We start from the raw sequence: 19,845 nt of genomic DNA, 5'->3' as shown, positions 1-19,845 counted from the left end.
ATAGTGTTAGATTCAAGGAAGACGCAACAAATTGGCCAGAAAAAACATCAGACCTGAGGAGTAGGAATGGTTTAGAATTTGGCAAAGACATTGATTAAGAGGGGAAAATAGAGTATGAGAGTAAGCTTGTGGGAAACATAAAAACTGACTGGAAAAGCTCCTGTAGGTATGTTAAAAGAAGAAGAACGGTGAACACAGCTGGAGGTCCCTTACAGTCTGAAACGGGAATTTATAATGGGAAACAAAGAAATGGCTGATACGTTGGTTCTGTCTTCACAATAGAAGACACGAATAGCATACCAGAAATGGGAACACAGGGTTTAGTGAGAGGGAGGAACTGAACGAAATCAGCATAAGTAGGTAAATTTAAAAAGGGAGGTAGTAGGGAAATTACTAGAGTCCATTATAATAATAATAATAGCAGAGCACTTGGAAAACAATAGCAGGATCAGACACAGTCAATATGGAAATCATGTTTGACAAATCTATCATTTTTTTGACAATGTAACTAGTATGGTTGGTGGTTGGGGGCTGGGAGAGAGTGTTTATGGCAGTGGGTGTGATTTATTTGGACTGTCAGAAAGCTTTCGACAAGATCCCACAAAAGAGATTAGCGTGCAAAATTAAAGCGCATGGGATTGGGGATGGTGTGTTGAGATGGATAAAGAACTGGTTGGCAGATAAGAAAGAGAATAGGAGTAAACAGGTCTTTTTCCACATGGTAGGCAGTGACTAGTGGGGTACTGCACGGATAAATTCTCAGACCCCAGCTATTCACAATGAATATTAATGATTTAGATGAGGGAACTAAATGTAATATCTCCAGATTTGAAGATGAGACAACACTGGGTGGAAGGGTAAACTGTGAGCAGGATGCAGAGATGGATAAATGCATGACAGATTCAGTGTAATGTAGATAAATGTGAGGTTATCCACTTTGATATCAAAAACAAGAAGAAAGGTTATTATCTGAATGGCTGTAGATTGGGAGGAGAATGAGTGCGGAGACCTGAGTGTCTTTGTACCCCAGTTGCAGAAAGTAAGCATGTAGGTGCAAACAGCAGTGAAAAAGGCAAATGTTATGTTGGCCTTCATAAGCGAGAGGATTTGAGTACAGGAGCATGGATGTTTTGCTGCAGTTATACAGGACCTTTGTGTGACTACAATTGAAATATTGTGTGCAGTTTTGGTCTCCTTATCTGAGGAAGAATGTCCTTGTAATGGAGGGAATGTAGCAAAGGTTTACTAGATTAATTGCTGGATGGCACATCACTAGTTACAGCCTGCCAACCAGAAAAAAAACATTTATTCTTACTCTTTGCTTTCTGTTGGTTAGCCGATCCTCTATCCCAACCCATGGGATCTTATCTTATGATTTAATTTTTTGTACAGCATCTTGTCAAATGCCATCTGTAAGTCCAACTACACTACATCTACAGAGCCCCCATTATCCATTTTGCTTGTTATGTCTTCCCATCTCCAGCAAATTAGTCAAACACGATGTACTCTTCATAAAACTACACTGACTCTGATTAAATTAATTTTGATTTTTCAAATGTTTCATTTAGAACCGTAGAAAATTACAGCTCAGAAACAGGCCTTTTGACCCTTCTTGTCTGCGCCGAACCATTTTTTGCCTAGTCCCATTGACCTGCACTTGGACCATATCCCTCCACAGCCTTCTTATCCATGTATCCGTCCAAGTTTGTCTTAAATGTTAAAAGTGACTCCGCATTCACCACTTTATCCAGCAGCTCATTCCACACTCCCACCACTCTCTGTGTGAAGAAGCCCCCCCTAATATTCCCTTTAAACTTTTCTCCTTTCACCCTTAACCCATGCCCTCTGGTTTTTTTCTCCCCTAGCCTCAGTGGAAAAAGCCTGCTTGCATTCACTCTTCCTATACTCATCAAAATCTTATACACCTCTATCAAATCTCCCCTCATTCTTCTACGCTCCAGGGAATAAAGTCCCAACCTATTCAATCTCTTTCTGTAACTCAGCTTGTCAAGTCCTTAATTATTTCTTAATAATAGATTCCAACTGTTCCCCAAACACAGATATTAAAGTAACTGTCTATATTTTCCTACTTTCTGCCTCTCTCCCCTTTTGAACAGGCAGAAAATTAAGCAGTCCATTGATCTCATGGGAATTTTAAGTCTTGGAGCATGAGTGGCCAGAAAATCCCACCCCAGGAAATTTTGGAATATTATAACCAATGCCTTACAATATCTCTGCTATCAATTTCTTTGAGACCCTCAGATATAGGCTATCAGGCCCTGGGGACTTGTTTGCCTTTAATCCCAATAGTTTGCTCAGTACTTTTTCCCTAGTGATTGTGATTGTTTTAAGTTCCTTCTTTTCAACAATCTCTGCATTGCACGTTGTTAGTGGAATGGTTCTGGTGTCCTCCACTGTGAAAACTGCAGCAAAATATTTATTTAGAAGATGCACTGGGGTACTCCCTGGTAATGCCCATGCAAGGACTGCATGGGAATTGACCAGAAAATTTAAACTTCTGTTGGACAATTACCCTGCATCTGGAAACATCAGATACACCAAATTAAATTGGAGACTTTGGACAGTTAAGACTTTCTAGCAAAATAGTTACCCATGAAAAATTAAAAGGATTAAAGTTACTTCCAAATCCTGAGTCTCCCCTAATGTATACCTCCAACTATCCCCCTCATCCCTCCTGGTCACCTAACACCACCCCTCCGCCCCCAACTATCCCTAGCCCCAGCTACCTCTACTCCTGACTACCTTCTGACTACCCTTCATCCTGAATTCCTGATGACCCCCAATCCCTGATTGCACCACCTCTTTTACCACCCTCCTCTTCCATCTGACCAGCCTCTGTTCACCAGATCCATCCCACTCACCATTTCCTCTGTGAAAGTGGCTGGGGCATTAAACTTACTGCTTTACAAGGACATAGATATTGAAACATAAACGTAGAAAATAGGATTAGGAGGAGGCCATTTGGCCATCCAAGCCTGCGTCACCATTCATTATGATCGTCCAACTCAAAAGCCTGATCCCGCTTTCCTCTTATATAAGAACATAAGAACATAAGAAATAGGAGCAGGAGTAGGCCATCTGGCCCTTCGAGCCTGCCCCGCCATTCAATAAGATCATGGCTGATCTGTCGTGGCTCAGTTCCACTTTCCCGCCCTCTCCCCATAACCCTTAATCCCCTCTCTTATCAAAAACCCATCAACCCGCTTCTTAAAAATATTTAGCGAGGCAGCCTCCACCACTTCAACGGGCAGAGAATTCCAGAGATTCACCACCCTTTGAGTGAAGAAGTTCCTCCTCAACTCCGTTCTAAACCGCCCCCCCTTTATCTTGAGTCTCCACCTCTATCCTATCCATCCCATTCATCATCTTATACGTCTCAATGAGATCTCCCCTCATTCTTCTAAACTCTAACGAGTACAAGCCTAGTTTATTCAGCCTCTCCTCATAGCTCAACCCCCTCAACTCCGGTATCAGCCTAGTAAACCTCCTCTGCACTCCCTCCAAGGCCAAAATATCCTTGCGCAGGTGCGGCGCCCAAAACTGCACACAGTACTCCAGCTGCGGCCTCACCAATGCCCTATATATCCTTTACTACAATTAATATGCTAAAAAGGAGGCATGGTTTCACTTGTTTCCTCAATGCTTCTGCATTGTATAAAAGAGTCCCAGAAGCCTTTGCACTGCACATTTCTCAGGAGGCCTAGGTGAGATGTACAGGTGAGAAATAAGTCCAAAGTAAGTAAAAAGGAATAGAATTACAATCTTGTGGTGATTGTCATTCCGCAAAAAGTTCAGCCAATGAAAATTAGGTCAAGCAAAGTCCATATAGGCCATTTTGGAACCTTACAGAATGCTCCAGTACCAGATAATGCGGTCTGTGCTGTTGTCTCTGTTCTTTCCATTTACTTTCTCATGGTCTCAATTGCTCCCAGTTCCCCCCAATTCCATACCCATTCCAGCTCCGAGCTCCCATCCTTTGCAGCTTCTTTGTACTTTTCCACGGTCTCCAAGTTCATCTGTCCCTTTGATACTTTCCCAATCATTTATGCCACCACTAGGCTGTTCAGCAATAATTTATTTCCTACACACCCTTACCCGAAGAGTTCGCCATGGATTTTTATTGTATGCAGCTTCATCAAAGGGATCCCTCATATTGCTTGATTACCTGTTGTCTAGTATTAAGTGAATTGTAGCTTCTTCTAGTTTACATAAGAACATAAGAAATAGGAGCAGGAGTAGGCCATCTAGCCCTTTGAGCCTGCCCCGCCATTCAATAAGATCATGGCTGATCTGTCGTGGTTCAGTTCCACATTCCCGCGCTCTCCCCATAACCCTTAATCCCCTCTCTTATCAAAAACCCATCAACCCGCGTCTTAAAAATATTTAGCGAGGTAGCCTCCACCACTTCAACGGGCAGAGAATTCCAGAGATTCACCACCCTTTGAGTGAAGAAGTTCCTCCTCAACTCCGTTCTAAACCGCCCCCCCCTTTATCTTGAGGCTGTGCCCCCTAGTCCTACTATCCTTTCTGAGCAGGAAGAGTCTCTCCACCTCTATCCTATCCATCCCATTCATCATCTTATACGTCTCAATGAGATCTCCCCTCATTCTTCTAAACTCTAAGAGTACAAGCCTAGTTTATTCAGCCTCTCCTCATAGCTCAACCCCCTCAACTCCGGCATCAGCCTAGTAAACCTCCTCTGCACTCCCTCCAAGGCCAAAATATCCTTGCGTAAGTACGGCGCCCAAAACTGCACACAGTACTCCAGCTGCGGCCTCACCAATGCCCTATACAGCCGCAGCAGGACCTCCCTACTTTTATATTCAATCCCCCTCGCTATGAAGGCCAGCATCCCATTCGCCTTCCTGACCATCTGCTGCACCTGCAAGCTGGATTTTTGCGACTCATGCACAAGGACCCCAAGGTCCCTCTGCACTGTCGCCTGCTGCAGTTTTTTACCACATAAGTAATAATCCTTCCTACCATTATTCCTACCAAAGTGGACCACCTCGCACTTGCCAACATTAAATTAACGTTGAGAATTTCACAGATGTTGTCATCCGATCCCACTACAAACTGCACAGCCTTACTGCTCAATGTGTTGCCTTGGGGTGGCACAGTGGCATAGTGGTTAGTACTGCTTTCTCACAGCGCCAGTAACCTGCGTTTGATTCCCGGCTTGGGTCACTGTCTGTGTGGACTTTGGACGTTCTCCCTGTGTCTGCACGGGTTTCCTCCAGGGACTCCGTTTCCTCCCACAGTCTCAAAGATGTGCTGGTTAGGTGCATTAACCCGAACAGGCACCGGAGTGTGGCGACTGGGGGAACTTCACAGTAACCTCATTGCAGTGTTAATGTAAGCCTTACTTGTGACTAATAAATAGAAACTTTAAAACTTTTCCTGGATCACATGCACATGCTGAATATACTACTAGTAAGGGCAAAATACTGCAGATGCTGAAATCTGAAACAAAAACTGAAAATTCTGAAATATCTGAGCAGATCTGACAGCATCTAGAGAGAGACAATAAAACCAACATTTCAAGTCTGGATGACCCTTTGTCAGGCCTTATTAAAGACTATTAAAAAACCTGTTTGACCCACATCTTTATTATTCTTGTCATCAAAAAAACTGCTTACTTCCATCTCTGACATCAACTGCTACCATCCCTCTTAAGCCTTCCTTCGATGAAATCGTCATACTTGTCTTTGTCTCCAGATTTGTCTTTTTTGACACTATATTTGTTACCTAACCACATCTTGAAGTCAATAAACTACAACATATTTGCATCTTTACATCTGTTACAACCCTCATATCGTTCCTCTTGTCCATCATCCCAGTCCTTAATGACTTACCTTTGTTCCTCATCTCTAAACCCTAAAGTTAGGAACTTCATGCTTGTCTTTTAAACTTCCTGTTGTCTCACCACCCTATCTCCATATCTTCCTTCAATCCTTTATCCTTTTGAATTCTTTGTTCCTCACTCTTTGGTCTCTTGTGTGTCTTTCTTTCCTTTTGGCATGTTGGGGGTCAGGCAGAGGGACTCATTGAGATGGCCCCAATGCTGGCAATCAATGCCAGGGAGGGAGTGGGGGAACATGCTGCTGATGCGGGGTGTGTGATCCAGTTGTTTACTGGGGGAAGAAGGGGGCCTCCCAGCACACTGAGATCAGGGCACTGCCCCCTACAAAGTACCAAGATGGAATTCCCAACTCTCCAAAATAGTGACTGAATGTGGGATGATTGTGATGTGAGTGTGTCTGAGAGACTGGCCTGGAACACTCCATTATTCTTGCCATTATGACTCTTAGAATTTTGGGGGGAAAATTCCACCAATGGTGTCTCTTAACTCCACAAGAGGGCATAGACTTGACATATTTTGTACACTTTTCACAAATGTTTCTACATTTGAGATCAAGCTGTTGGAATGTGTTGGCTAAGGTTTAACATAAGGTCATAAGTTCATAAGATATAGGAGCAGAATTAGGCAATTCAGCCCATCAAGTCCGCTCTGCCATTCGATCATGGCTGATATGCTCCTTATCCCCATTTCCCTGTCTTCTCCCCATAACTCTTCAATCCAATTAAAAATCTGTGTAACTCCTCCTTAATTTACTCACTGTCCCAGCATCCATCTCTCTTTGGGGTAGCAAATTCCACAGATTCACAAACCTTTGGGAGAAGTAATTTCTCCTCCACTCTGTTTTAAATTTGCTACTCCTTATCCCAGAATGTCCCACAAGAGGAAGCATCCGCTTTATCCATACCTTTTATCATCTTGTATACCTCAATTTGATCTCCCCCATTCTCCTAAATTCCAGAGAATTTCCATTTACTCAGTGTCCTTTACACCAGTGGCTGCATCAACTGTCGTACATTTCAGGATATTATAGTTGCCACCTGTTTCAACCAGAGATGGTTTCATTCATTTTAGCCTGAATAATGCCACACCATCCATTTTAAGTAATTTTTTTTGGAAACTTTTAAATAGAAAGACCATAACATTATTTGGTAGTTGGTACCAGAAACATTTAGTAAGCACATTGCTCTTAATTATAACTGCATATTTATCATTACAAGAAAAGCATTGCAAGCAGTTGATTCATATTCCCTTCCCCCATTCCTGTCAAGTTGAAACAAAAAAAAGGAACTGAGACAAAAGACTGAAGAAGAAGTAAAGAAGTAAAAGAAACTACAACAAATAGAAAATGGTTGAAATGAGATTGGGTCACTTTCTGTGTGGAGTTTGCACATTCTCCTCATGTCTGTGTGGGTTTCCTCCAGGTGCTCTGGTTTCCTACCACAGTCCAAGGATGTGCAGGTTAGGTTGATTGGCCATGCTTAAAATTGCCCTTAGTGTTCTGTGATGTGTAGGTTAGAGGGATTAGTGGTAAAATATGTAGGGATATGGGGGTAGGGCCTGGGTGGGATTGTGGTCAGTGCAGGCTCGATGGGCCAAATGGTCTCCCTCTGTACTGTAGGGTTTCTATTACTTTCTTTCTCTTTCTATATAATGCAGGGTGAATTTAATTGGAGTTACTTTGGGATGACAATGGAAAATGATAAAGATGTTTCCACAATTAGTTGATGTTGCACCAGAGCACAGCATGAATCTTTCGCAGCAGTCTGTTCCAAACTCAGTACCAAGTTTTAAGTTTCTTTGTATCCTCTACCCCTGTAGTAAGTACTTTTAACTAATAATATGCAGTAAGGAAATCTCTCCTCTTTGTTTTTAACTTTTTGTCCATCTGTTTTATGACCCATATCCATGGACTTTTGAAAGACTGTTAACGTTGTAATGACTCCAGCCAAAACCTTACTTTTGAAGTGATTTTGCAAGTTACAACGATATGCTTAAATTAGAGTAAATTAGAAAAACTGACTGGTAGTTTATGCTGTTTACAATGCAAGTAATAGTTAATGAAATAAACTCCTTTACAGTGAAGTAACTATGCAATTAATATTAGGGACTAAATTATTAAAATGTCATTAAAAACATATGTATACCCCATGTTTGAAAAATGTAGTACTGTATGGGTTCCTATTGTTTCAATGGAGATGACAAACATATGCAAGCAATGATCCATCAACAGAAAATAGGTCTTCTTCCCAGACATGAATTTACTGATTTGTCTGAGGAAAGAACTCGTTAAACGATAGGGGTGATTCTCCCCAAAAAATTCTAAGTGTCGAATTTCTGTAAAAACTAGAGTAAATGCCACTTTTTTTTTTCAGCAGGAGTTTCAAAATGAATCTCCCACACTCTGTGCACTGCAGAGTGCCGCATTGTGAATCACGCTGAAAATCAGGGGGTGGGGCCTAGTCCTGCTGGAGAGGCCAGCATCATAGCATTAAGTGGGCCACTGTGCATGCGCTGATCTGTCAGCACCAAGATTGGCGCATGCGTAGTGGCCCTGCACTGTCAGTCTCTCAATCGCTGGCCAGCCCTGCGGCCCTCATTGCTGACCGTCTGAGCCGCCCACAGCCTGATTGCAGGCTTCCTAGACATATCCAGGCCAATGCGTGCATGTGTGTTTGCACCAGGTTGCCCCAATCTCCTGATCCACCCCCACTGATCTCTCTCCCCCCGCCAAAGGACCTGCCCCATTGGCACTGCCCAATGCCTTTTGGCAGTGCCAAGGTGCCCCCTTGAGCATTGCACTACTGGCCCCCAACCCTCAAGGGGCCTCGATAGACCCCCTTCACTCCAATGGACTCATGCTGCTTGATCTCCACAAGTGGGAGCTAAAGTAAACCCTGCTGGAATGAACCACTCCTGGCGGGGAGGGAGTCGCTAGCGGGCCTCAAGATTTCAGTCCCAGTCCTGGTAATGATATTTAAAAATATATTTAAATTATAATTTATGTAAATTATGCAGCTCTGCACAGATTTCAGGCACGGAGCTGATAGCGCCAGAACTCCAGCTGCCGCAGATGTAACACCAGCAAGGAGCCCACGAAATGGCTTCCGCTCAAGTCTCCTGGCCCCCTAAGCTACAAAAGCAGCTCAGCAGGCTTGGAGAATCGCTCCCTTTATTTTATGAACTTCTGCAGTCAAATGTGCAGCCTCCGTGTTTCTTGATATGCTGGGGCAGAACCTTGTTTTCCACAAGCAGTTTTGCCCAGTTTGAATATAAAATTCTATGTCAAGGCTATTACAACATAAGTAAATACCCAGAGATATATTTTTTACTTTGATCACCCAGTTTAGGCTTAGTCAGATGCAAGCAAAACACCCACTATATTTAGGAGAGCACCCAAGTGCATCAGTATTATTCTTGTTTCCTGTAACAGCTATCTCTATGATCTTTATCAGTGAGATTGTTATCTTGTGCTTAATTGTGAACAGTTTTGTATTGAGTTCGATGATTAGTAGGAACTAGTTTCACACACAGCCTCTGCAAACCTTTGTCTTATTGGTTGCTGGTTTCAAACCCAGTTCCCAGATGTGAGAGAAAAGATAGAAAATAGGGGCAGTATGGTAGCACAGTAATGAGCACTGCTGCCTCACAGTGCCAAGGACCCAGGTTTGATTCCTGGCTTGGGTCATTGTCTATGTGGAGTTTGCATTTTTTCCCCATGTCTACATGGGTTTCCTCTGGGTACTGTAGTTTCCCCTCGCAATCGGAAAGACGTGCTGGTTAGGTGAATTGGCCCCTCCATGTGCCTGAACAGGAGCAGAGTGTGGTGACTAGAGGATTTTCACAGTAACTTCTTGAAGTGTTAATGTAAACCCACTTGTAATAAAGTTTACGTTGTGTAGCCTTTCCTGGTGCAAGTTTATTTCTAAACCTAGGTAACCAAATAGCCTGGAAAATGATGCTTACACGAATACACATTCCCTGCAAGTATAATCCCGGTATCCTGACATACACAGTGGAAAGTGGGACTTTTTTTTGTTAAAGGTACTATATAAACACAAATTGTTGCAGTTGAATTAAGCCAACTGAGAAGCCATAGTGATACCATTCGATGGAAAACTTCACCATCAGGGCTGTTTTAAAAAGCTAATGGTTGCAGAATAAATTTTGGTGTGAAATTTTATATGATTTTATTATCTTTGTGGTGAGGTATGTACTTAAGGTATGTGGAGAAGGAATATGATCTAATGTCCATTATGGAGAAGTGGCTGCAAGATGACAAAGATTAGGCCCTGAATATTGAGGAGTTTATAACATTCAAGAAGAGTAGGAAGCTAGGTAACAGTGGAGGGGTATCACTGTTAATTAAAGATGGCATTTGTGCAATTGTTAAAGATTACTTTGGGCGGATGTTCTCCCATAACCACACCAGTGGGGGAGGAATTTGGCAAAAGTGCAAAAATCATTTTTATGACGATGTGCATTTCCTGTGGGATCTTCCACTGGTGCCAGCTATGGCAAATTAGGAGATCCATTGGAGGCTGGCGTGAAACTGACCTCCATCCCACAAATGGAGTACAGATGCAGGCTCAAAAAATTCTCCTCCGACTCCTGATTGTCTGCAATACCAGCACAAAAGCATGCCAGAACACATCTGGAGCAATATGGCATGCAGAAGTCAGGACTCACCTGCACAGTGCCTGAGGCTGCTTCTGGAGTTCAGGGTGAAGCCCACCAGCAACAATTGTTCCCAGAGCACCACTGCAGTAGGTGGGAGGGGAAGCATCTATCAGATGGATCTTCCAGCTTTACTATCATCAAGAAGATCCATTTTCTAGTTTGAATGTTCCTGGAGTTCCATCTTCTTTGTTCGGTAGTGGTTCAATGATGTTAGGCATTTTTTCAATATGCACCCAGATATGATGGCACAACTTGTGTCATCATGCCTATCCAATGGGGGAATATGGTGCTAAACTCCCAAGTGTATAATCAATAAGGTTGGGGCTGAAAGATATGGTGTGGTTTCCCGATGGCCTCCACAGGGGAAAACATGCAACGACCCTGTCTCTCTCTCTCTCCCCCCCCACCCTTCTCTCTCTTCTCTTCCCCCACCCCCCGGACTTAATCCCAGTGGGAGAATTCATCCTTTTGGCTCAGGAGACGAGAATTGACTTGGTTGGAGATGTGGAATTGTAGAAGTAGTCTGCAGATTCCCCAACAGTAACCACAATGCAGGACAAAGTGTACAAGGAAAAATATTGGGTGCTTGTAATAAAAGGGATGGCAATAATCATATGTAACTTCAATCTGCATATAAACTGGAAAAATCAGACTGGCAGTGTATCCTGGTTGAAGAGTTCATAGAATGTTTTTGGGAGAGTTTCTTAGATTAGCACATTTGCAGTAGCAACCAGACAGCAGGTTATTTTAGACTTAGTACAGTGTGCTATGACAGGATTAATTAATGGTCCCACAGTAAAGGTACCTCTAGGTAGCAGCGACCATAATATCATTGAATTTTACATCCAGTTTGAAAGGAAAAAGCGTGGGTCTAAGCGTGTTTTAAATTTAAGTAAGGTTAACCATGTGGACGTGAAAGCTGAGCTAGTTAAAGTGAACTGGTTCACTTGGCTAGAGGTTTGATTAACAGAGGAACAGTGGCAGATATTTAAGGGGATACTTAAGAATATTCAGTAGAAATATATTTTTATAATAAAGAAAAATTCTAAGGGCGAACCCATCATCCATGGTTAACTTAAAAAAAGGAAAAGATCATACTTAAAATGGAACGTGCATTTAACATTTATGACAATGCAGGCCATCCAACTACACGGGGAACATAAGTATCTATTTGCTGCTCAAATCCCTGGAATGGGACTCAAACCCACAACTTTCTGAATTAGGTGTGAAGTTGCTATCACTGAGCCGTGGCTCTCAGACTGTTCTAAAATAAATAAACTGACGTCCTTAAGTTGCTTTATATAGTGGAGATTCTTTATGCAGGGAATCATTCTCATCATTTTCATTTACCTTTTTGTGGCCATCTGGGTTCTGAGTGCAGCCCATGAAACATTTTATTGACCATTGCCCATGTGCAGGGTTGCCGCATTCTGTTGATTTCTGTCCATGTAATTTATTCCCACCTGCGTGACTTAAGTGATATGCATCCAAAACAAGGATAAATGAAGTGAGGTGCATTCCAATTCCACACAACATTGACTGAGAGAGTTGTGCATTCCCTCTGTGTTCAAAGTGTAAATAATGCTTTTGTTTTTGCCATTTGAAATTGATGACAGTTCTATTAATATATAAATGATTAAGCATTTTCTGTAATTCACTATGAAATATTCCTTGTGTATTAAATGTGTTGAATCTTATTCATGGTTTCGTGGTTAGTGAACAAGCCAGATTTCAACCTTGCGGGCACACTAAAATGAAGGAGGGCCACTCACCATCCAAGGTTGTCCATCACTGCTCTAGATAATACTTGCCCATTGCAAAATATTTGTACAAATACTGTATCAACATTCACAATAATAGGTACCTTGTAATGACAATAAATGCTGCTGAACGAGGGTTCAGCATGTATCAAGCTACTTTGCTCTGATTTGATCTACCTTGACTACTGATTGTTCATTTTTCTCACCCAAATGTAAGGAAAATATTCAAACTGTAGACTTGGTGCTACGAAGAGCAAAGATGCTGGACATCTCAGAATTAAGAGGAGGCGTGAAAACCGAAGCCTTTTTAACTCTGAACAAATGAACAAAGAGGGGTATTATAGAATTGTACAAGATTTGACATGAAAAGTTTTGATTAAGCAACTACTTCAAGATCTGTTGGGATATTAGAACAAAGAGCACTTCTCCCAACTAGGTAAAGAAATGCTGAGAACAGACATCCATAAATATGTAATGTGAAAAGTGATTAGTATTGGGAATGGTCCCCAGGTAGACTCGTGGAGTCATTTTAATTTGAGAATGTAATTTTTGTTTAAATTCTTAAATTTAGCTAAATTGTGCTGAATGCGTTCAGATTTTGGTCATGAATTACAACTGTGCGTGTGTTGCAGCTCTTCCTCTGGACGCACAAATATACTTAAGAATGTAACATTTTATAGAGAAACTAAGACAAAGGGTCCAATTCCCAAAGTTCAGGAGACTACCAAATTTGAACAGAATGAAAGCGAAAGTAAGGTAAAAATTGGAAAGTACTGGTTAGATGACAGCAAGCTGACGTGCCAGAAGGCAATATTAAGGAGTTGGTCCATAAAATGTTGTGATGCATGTTGGTTCTTTATAGAAAGTTGTTGGGAAGGTAAATGGATACTTGATTGCCTTGGAACGTGTAACACTTTTTAAAAAGGAAATCTTTGTGTTTTGCTTTCTTGCAGCTTCTGTAGAAGTGGTGCGTAAATAGGAAATCTGTGGTCTTTACTTCTGTTACAAATGTTCAGGTGACTACATTTTTTAGGGTGGCATAAAGGTGTTTATTGCATTTGCTCTCCACTGTTGCACTGAGTTAAAGCCTATGTACAGGCAGTAAAATATCATATTCGGTGAAATTTGAATTCTGCTTTCTGTCTGGCCAATAGATTTTCTTGAATCTCTGATACTATCTTGATCTGGGGTTTCTGCGCAGGCTACTTCCTTCCTGTGGTACAAGTTAGTTAGATGGTTCATTTTAATTTCTGCTAAAGCTGTAGCATCTTCATACTGTGTGTTTCTGTATGTGCGCTGCAATATGCAAGACACTCCAGCTGTCTAAATGGCAAAATTATGGAAAAGGAGTCAAAAAGGTTCAATCTTCGCAAGATTTTCTCAATTAATCGACGTAAAAAATGCCAACCTGAAATCAGCAACTTGGACTCTTCAAGTTGTATCCAGGTACTAGTATGTCTATTTGTGAATACATCACTGCTGGTTAGATTCGATGCGAAGGTTGTGGGAGAAAACTGTATTTGTATGCAACTAAAGTGATGTCATTTTGCAGCAACTTCTACCAAGATTGCTATGAGTTTCAGCAAAGTAAAGCAATGATGTTACAGGGATAGTTGTGATGCTTTTAAGATGAGCAGCAATGGTTACACTATCTGTGATGTGGTGGTAGGAGCACAGGTTGCATTGTGCCTGATGAAGTAATGGACACTGTAAGATCAGATGCAATGCCTTTTCTTGTCAGCTTGTATCACGTATGTCTCTCTTGTGGAGCAATGATGTGGAGATGCTGGCGTTGGACTGGGGTAAACACAGTAAGAAGTCTCACAACACCAGGTTAAAGTCCAACAGGTTTATTTGGTAGCAAAAGCCACTAGCTTTTGGAGCGCTGCTCCTTCGTCAAGTAAGTGGGAGTTCTGATCACAAACAGGGCATATAAAGACACAAACTCTATTTACAAGATAATGGTTCAAATGCAAGTCTTTACACATAAGCAAGTCTTAAAGGTACAGACAATGTGAGTGGAAAGAGCGTTAAGCACAGGTTAAAGAGATGTGTATTGTTTCCAGACAGGACAGTTAGTGAGATTTTGTAAGCCCAGGCAAGCCATGAGGGTTACAGATAGCGTGACATGAACCCAAGATCCCGGTTGAGGCCATCCTCATGTGTGTGGAACTTGGCTGTCAGTTTCTGCTCAGCGACTGTGTCGTTGTGCGTCACGAAGGCCATCTTGGAGAATGCTTACCTGAAAATCAGAGGCCGAATGCCCGTGACCGCTAAAGTGTACCCCAGTGGAAGAGAATAGTTTTGCCTGGTGATTGTCGAGCGGTGTTCATGCATCCCTTGTCATAGCGTCTGCATGGTCTCCCCAATGTACCATGCCTCAGGACATCCTTTCCTGCAGTGTATCAGGTAGACAACGTTGGCCGAGTTGCAAGAGTATGTACCATATACCTGGTGGATGGTGTTCTCACGTGAGATGATGGCATCCGTGTCGATGATCCGGCATGTCTTGCAGAGGTTGCTGTGGCAGGATTGTGTGGTGTTGTGGCCACTGTTCTCCTGAAGGCTGGGTAGTTTGCTGCAGACAGTGGTCTGTTTGAGGTTGTGCAGTTGTTTGAAGTGGGGTGTGGGGATGGCCTTCGCGAGATGTTTGTCTTCTTCAATGACATGTTGAAGGTTCTGGAGAACATGCCATAGCTTCTCCGCTCTGGGGAAGTACTGAATGACGAAGGGTACTCTGTCCAGTGTGTCCCGTGTTTGTCTTCTGAGGAGGTTGGTGCAATTTTATGCTCTGGCGCATCGGAATTGTCAATCGATGAGTTGAGCGACATATCCTGTTCTTATGAGGGCATCCTTCAGTGTCTGGAGGTGTCCGTTGCGACCCTCCTCATCTGAGCAGATCCTGTGTATACGGAGAGCTTGTCCGTAGGGGATGGCTTCTTTAACGTGTTTAGGGTGGAAGTTGGAGGAGTGGAGCATCGTGAGGTTATCCATGGGTTTGCAGTACAGTGAAGTGCTGAGGTGGCCATCCTTGATGGTCTGCGTGTGTCCAAGAATGCAACCGATTCCGGAGAGTAGTCCATGATGAGTCTGATGGTGGGATGGAACTTGTTGATGTCATCATATAGTTGTTTCAGTGATTGTTCACCATGAGTCCAAAGGAAAAAAATGTCATCAATGTATCTAGTGTATAGCATGGATTGAAGGCCTTGTGTGGTGAAGAAATCCTGTTCGAACCTGTGTATGCAGATGTTGGCATATTGAGGTGCGAATTTGGTCCCCATGACTGTTCCATGTGTCTGGATGAAGAACTGGTTGTTGAAGATGAAGATGTTATGGTCCAGAATGAAGCGGATGAGTTGTAAAATTGCATCTGGAAACTGGCAGTTGTCGGTGTTAAGTATTGAGGCAGTTGCAGCAATGCCATCGTTGTGGGGGATGCTGGTATAGAATGCCGAGACATCCACTGTGACAAGGAGTGCTCCTGATTCAACTGCACCATGTGTGCTGAGTTTCGTTGGGAAGTCCATAATGTCACGACAAAAGTTCGGAAATCTTTGTACAGTAGCTTTCAGGATGTCCTCGACATAGCCGGAGAGGTTCTCGCACAGGGTCCCATCATATCGGACAATGGAACCCTGTGCGAGAACCTCTCCAGCTACATCAAGGGCACCCTGAAACCCATTGTTCAAAGAACCCCCAGCTTTTGTCGCGACACTACAGACTTCCTACAGAAACTCAGCACACATGGAGCAGTTGAACCAGGAGCACTGCTCATCACAATGGATGTCTAGGCACTCTACACCAGCCTCCCCCATGATGGTGGCATTGCTGCAACAGCCTCAGTACTCAGTGCTGACAACTGGCAGTCTCCAGATGCAATTTTACAACTCATCCGCTTCGTCTTGGACCACAACGCCTTCACCTTAAGCAACCAGTTATTCATCCAGACACACGGAAGACATTGAAACCAAATTCGCACCTCAGTATGCCAACATCTTCATGCACAGGTTCAAACAAGACCTCTTCACCACACAAGACCTTCAATCAATGCCATAAACCAGATACATCGATGACATTTTTTCCTTTGGACTCATGGTGAACAATCACTGAAACAACTATATGATGACATCAACAAGTTCCATCCCACCATCATAGTCACCATGGACTACTCTCTGGAATCGGTTGCATTCTTGGGCACGCATCTGTATCTAGGATGGTCACCTTAGCACTTCACTGTACTGCAAGCCCACGGATAACCTCATAATGCTCCACTTCTCCAGCTTCCACCTTAAACACATTAAAGAAGCCATCCCCTATGGACGAGCCCTCTGTATACACAGGATCTGCTCAGATGAGGAGGATCACAACAGACACCTCCAGGCGCTGAAGGATGCCCTCATAAGAACAGGATATGGCGCTCAATTCATCAATTGACAGTTCTAACGTGCCACAGCGAAAAACTGCACCGACCTCCTCAGAAGACAAACCTAGGATGCTGTGGACAGAGTACCCTTCATCGTCCAGTACTTCCTTGGAGTGGCGAAGCTACGGCATCTTCTCCAGGGCCTTCAACATGTCGTTGATGAAGACAAACATCTCGCCAAGGCTATCCCCACACCTCCATTCCTTGCCTTCAAACAGTCACACAACCTCAAACAGACCATTGTCCGCAGCAAACTACCCATCCTTCAGAAGAACCACGACACCACACAACCCTGCCACAGCAACCTGTGCAAGATGTGCCGAATCATTGACATGAATGAGAATGCCATCCACCAGGTACACGGTACATACTCTTGCAACTCGGTCAATGTTGTCTACCTGATATGCTGCAGGAAAGGATGTCCTGAGGCATGGTACATTGGGGAGACCATGCAGATGCTACGACAAGGATGCATGATCACCACTCAACAATCACCAGGCAAGAGTGTCTCTTCCTGTTGGGGAACACTTCAGCGGTCACGAGCATGCGGCCTCTGATCTTCGGGTAAACGTTCTCCAAGGCAGCCTTCATGACACATGATGACGCAGAGTCGCTGAGCAGAAACTGATATCCAAGTTCCACACACATGAGGATGGCCTGAACTGAGATCTTGGGTTCATGTCACACTATCTGTAACCTCCACGACTTGCCTGGGGTTGCACAATCTCACTAACTGTCCTGTCTGGAGACAATACATATCTCTTTAACCTATACTTAACTCTCCACTCACATTGACTTGATTACCTGTAAAGGCTCGCATTCCAACCATTATTTTATAAATAGAATTTGTGTCTTTATATGCCCTGTTTGTGAACAGAACTCCCACTTAGTTGACGAAGGAGCAGCGCTCCAAAAGCTAGTGGCTTTTGCTACCAAATAAACCTGTTGGACTTTAACCTGGTGTTGTGAGACTTCTTACTCTCTTGTGGAGACCATGAATTGGATTCAATTTGAATTGTTTTTGGACCAAGCAATGAGATGGATTCAGGGCTTGCATTGTCTGTTCTGTGCATTGGCTTTGTAACTTTAAGAAAGGAATACATTTTTTAATTGTATAACATTGTGTACTCTGATAAAAGCAAGTTGCTGTGGATGCTGGAATCTGAAACAAAGCCAGAAAATGCTGGAAAACCTCAGCAGGTTTGACAGCATCTGTGGAGAGAAAAGAGAGCTAACATTTCAAGTCTGGATGACTCTTTGTCAGATTATTGGCTCAGAATTAGTTTTGATCTTTCAGTGTACACTTGAGCCTCAATAGTAGAGTGATGACGTTGTGGCTGGATCCTGGCAGGGCTCCATAATGCACCATAGTTGTTGTTCAGCATTATGGCTAATATGCCTATTGAACACGAGGGGGGAATTTTACCAAAAAATGGCAGTGTTGTTTTCAGCAAGAAAATCAGCCTGTTTCTCTCTGGAAAGATACGCCGGTTTTCTCTCCAGATCTTATGACAATCTGCCAAAAAAATCAAGGAGGTGTGTTTCATGCTGCCATGCAGGGCATGAGGCCTCAACATGCCATGTAGGCAATGCCAAGTTGGCAACATGCTACATTCCCTTCCCCCAGGGCTATACTTTTCTTTGTGCTCCCAGGGAGACCTCCCACAACAGGTTCACATCCAGGTGAACTTGTAAATTGAGCCGATGTGATGTCATATTGATGCGGTGACAAGGGGTCAATATCTGCAAGGAGGCAGATTACTTATATTAAAATGTGTTGAAATTCATATAAATCAGATTCATACCCATTCTGGGTGTAAACCTGATGACATCACCGCAATCGCGGGGAAGTCCCCATAAGTTTCATTTATTTTAGTTAATTGTTGATGAGTTTAGAGAAACAAGAATTTTTGGTTCTTTATTTATTTGGGGAGGGTATTAGACCAGCAGTAGGATGGGACTGTAGGAAGTGTTTGCCAGAGGGGTCCTCTGCATGCTTGTTGTAGGAGTTCCTATGATAGGAGAAGATAACTTGAGAATCTTCAATAGCTAGGCTTTATCTATTTAAGGTATGAAATCAGAATTGTCTGCGCACCTGACTCTGGCAGGGGCTATATGCCGAGTCCTAGTCTCAGTTTGACTTGATAGTAGCATTTTCATCTTAGTTAAAATTAGACTCTGGTATTTGAGCACCTAATCCAACATTACATACTGAGCCAGTGAGGCAATATCAGTGCAGACATTAAACCACAGTTCCTTTACCCATTCACATTAATGTTAAAAATATTTTTGAAATTATGTCAAAGTTAGAGTCACTCTCCCAATACCCTCACAACTAGAACCACCGAAAGAGAAATAGCTAGTCATCCTCTTTTTCTGTCTTGGATACTGCTGTGCTTACTGAATTTACCTAACATAACTTAATGGCACTTCAGAGTAATTGCTTATTCTTTGCTTTCAAAGTAGCAGGCCTATACTTGTGGAATTTGCATTGTCTGTTTGAAGGAGAACATAAGAACATAAGAAATAGGAGCAGGAGTAGGCATCTAGCCCTTCGAGCCTGCCCCGCCATTCAATAAGATCATGGCTGATCTGAAGTGGCTGAGTTCCACTTTCCCGCTTTCTCCCCATAACCCTTAATTCCCTTGTCTGTCAAAAACCTATCTATCCGTGACTTAAATATATTTAGCGAGGTAGCCTCCACCACTTCAACGGGCAGAGAATTCCAGAGATTCACCACCCTTTGAGTGAAGAAGTTCCTCCTCAACTCCATTCTAAACTGCCCCCCCTTATCATGAGGCTGTGCCCTGTAGTCCTGCTGTCCTTTCTGAGTGGAAAGAATCTCTCTACATCTACCCTATCCATCCCTTTCATTATCTTATACATCTCTATAAGATCCCCCCTCATCCTTCTAAACTCCAATGAGTACAGACCCAATCTATTTAATCTCTCTTCATAATCTAACCCCTCATCTCCGGTATCAGCCTAGTGAACCTCCTCTGCACTCCCTCCAAGGCCAAAATATCCTTGCGCAAGTGTGGCGACCAAAACTGCACACAGTACTGCGGTCTCACCAGTGCCCTGTACAGTTGCAGCAA

The 19,845-nt window shown here is 43.0% G+C and overlaps 1 protein-coding gene across 7 annotated transcripts in view; it reads left to right on the top strand.

Annotated features, from left to right (window-relative positions):
• Positions 1 to 19,845, top strand: part of LOC145357941 (ribosomal protein S6 kinase 2 alpha-like) — a 234,951-nt gene that overhangs the window by 134,314 nt on the left and 80,792 nt on the right. Inside the window, exon 1 of one of the 7 annotated variants that reach the window (XM_080211535.1) lies at positions 13,275 to 13,337. The exons of 5 other annotated variants lie outside the window; for them this stretch is intronic. Coding sequence is in view for 1 of the 2 variants with exons in the window: in XM_080211531.1 (XP_080067657.1) it covers positions 13,660 to 13,767 (108 nt within the window). In the remaining variant the exon portion in view is untranslated. Of the gene's footprint in view, positions 1 to 13,274; positions 13,338 to 13,570; positions 13,768 to 19,845 lie in introns of those variants that run through there. One more of the 7 variants, XM_080211531.1, reaches the window with a different exon arrangement.

This window comes from Carcharhinus amblyrhynchos, chromosome 24 (genome assembly GCF_965287045.1).
Source record: "Carcharhinus amblyrhynchos chromosome 24, sCarAmb.v2.hapA, whole genome shotgun sequence".
Taxonomy (NCBI): domain Eukaryota; kingdom Metazoa; phylum Chordata; class Chondrichthyes; order Carcharhiniformes; family Carcharhinidae; genus Carcharhinus; species Carcharhinus amblyrhynchos.
Note: the sequence above shows the minus strand (reverse complement) of the source record. Positions and strands in the feature narration are given on the sequence as shown.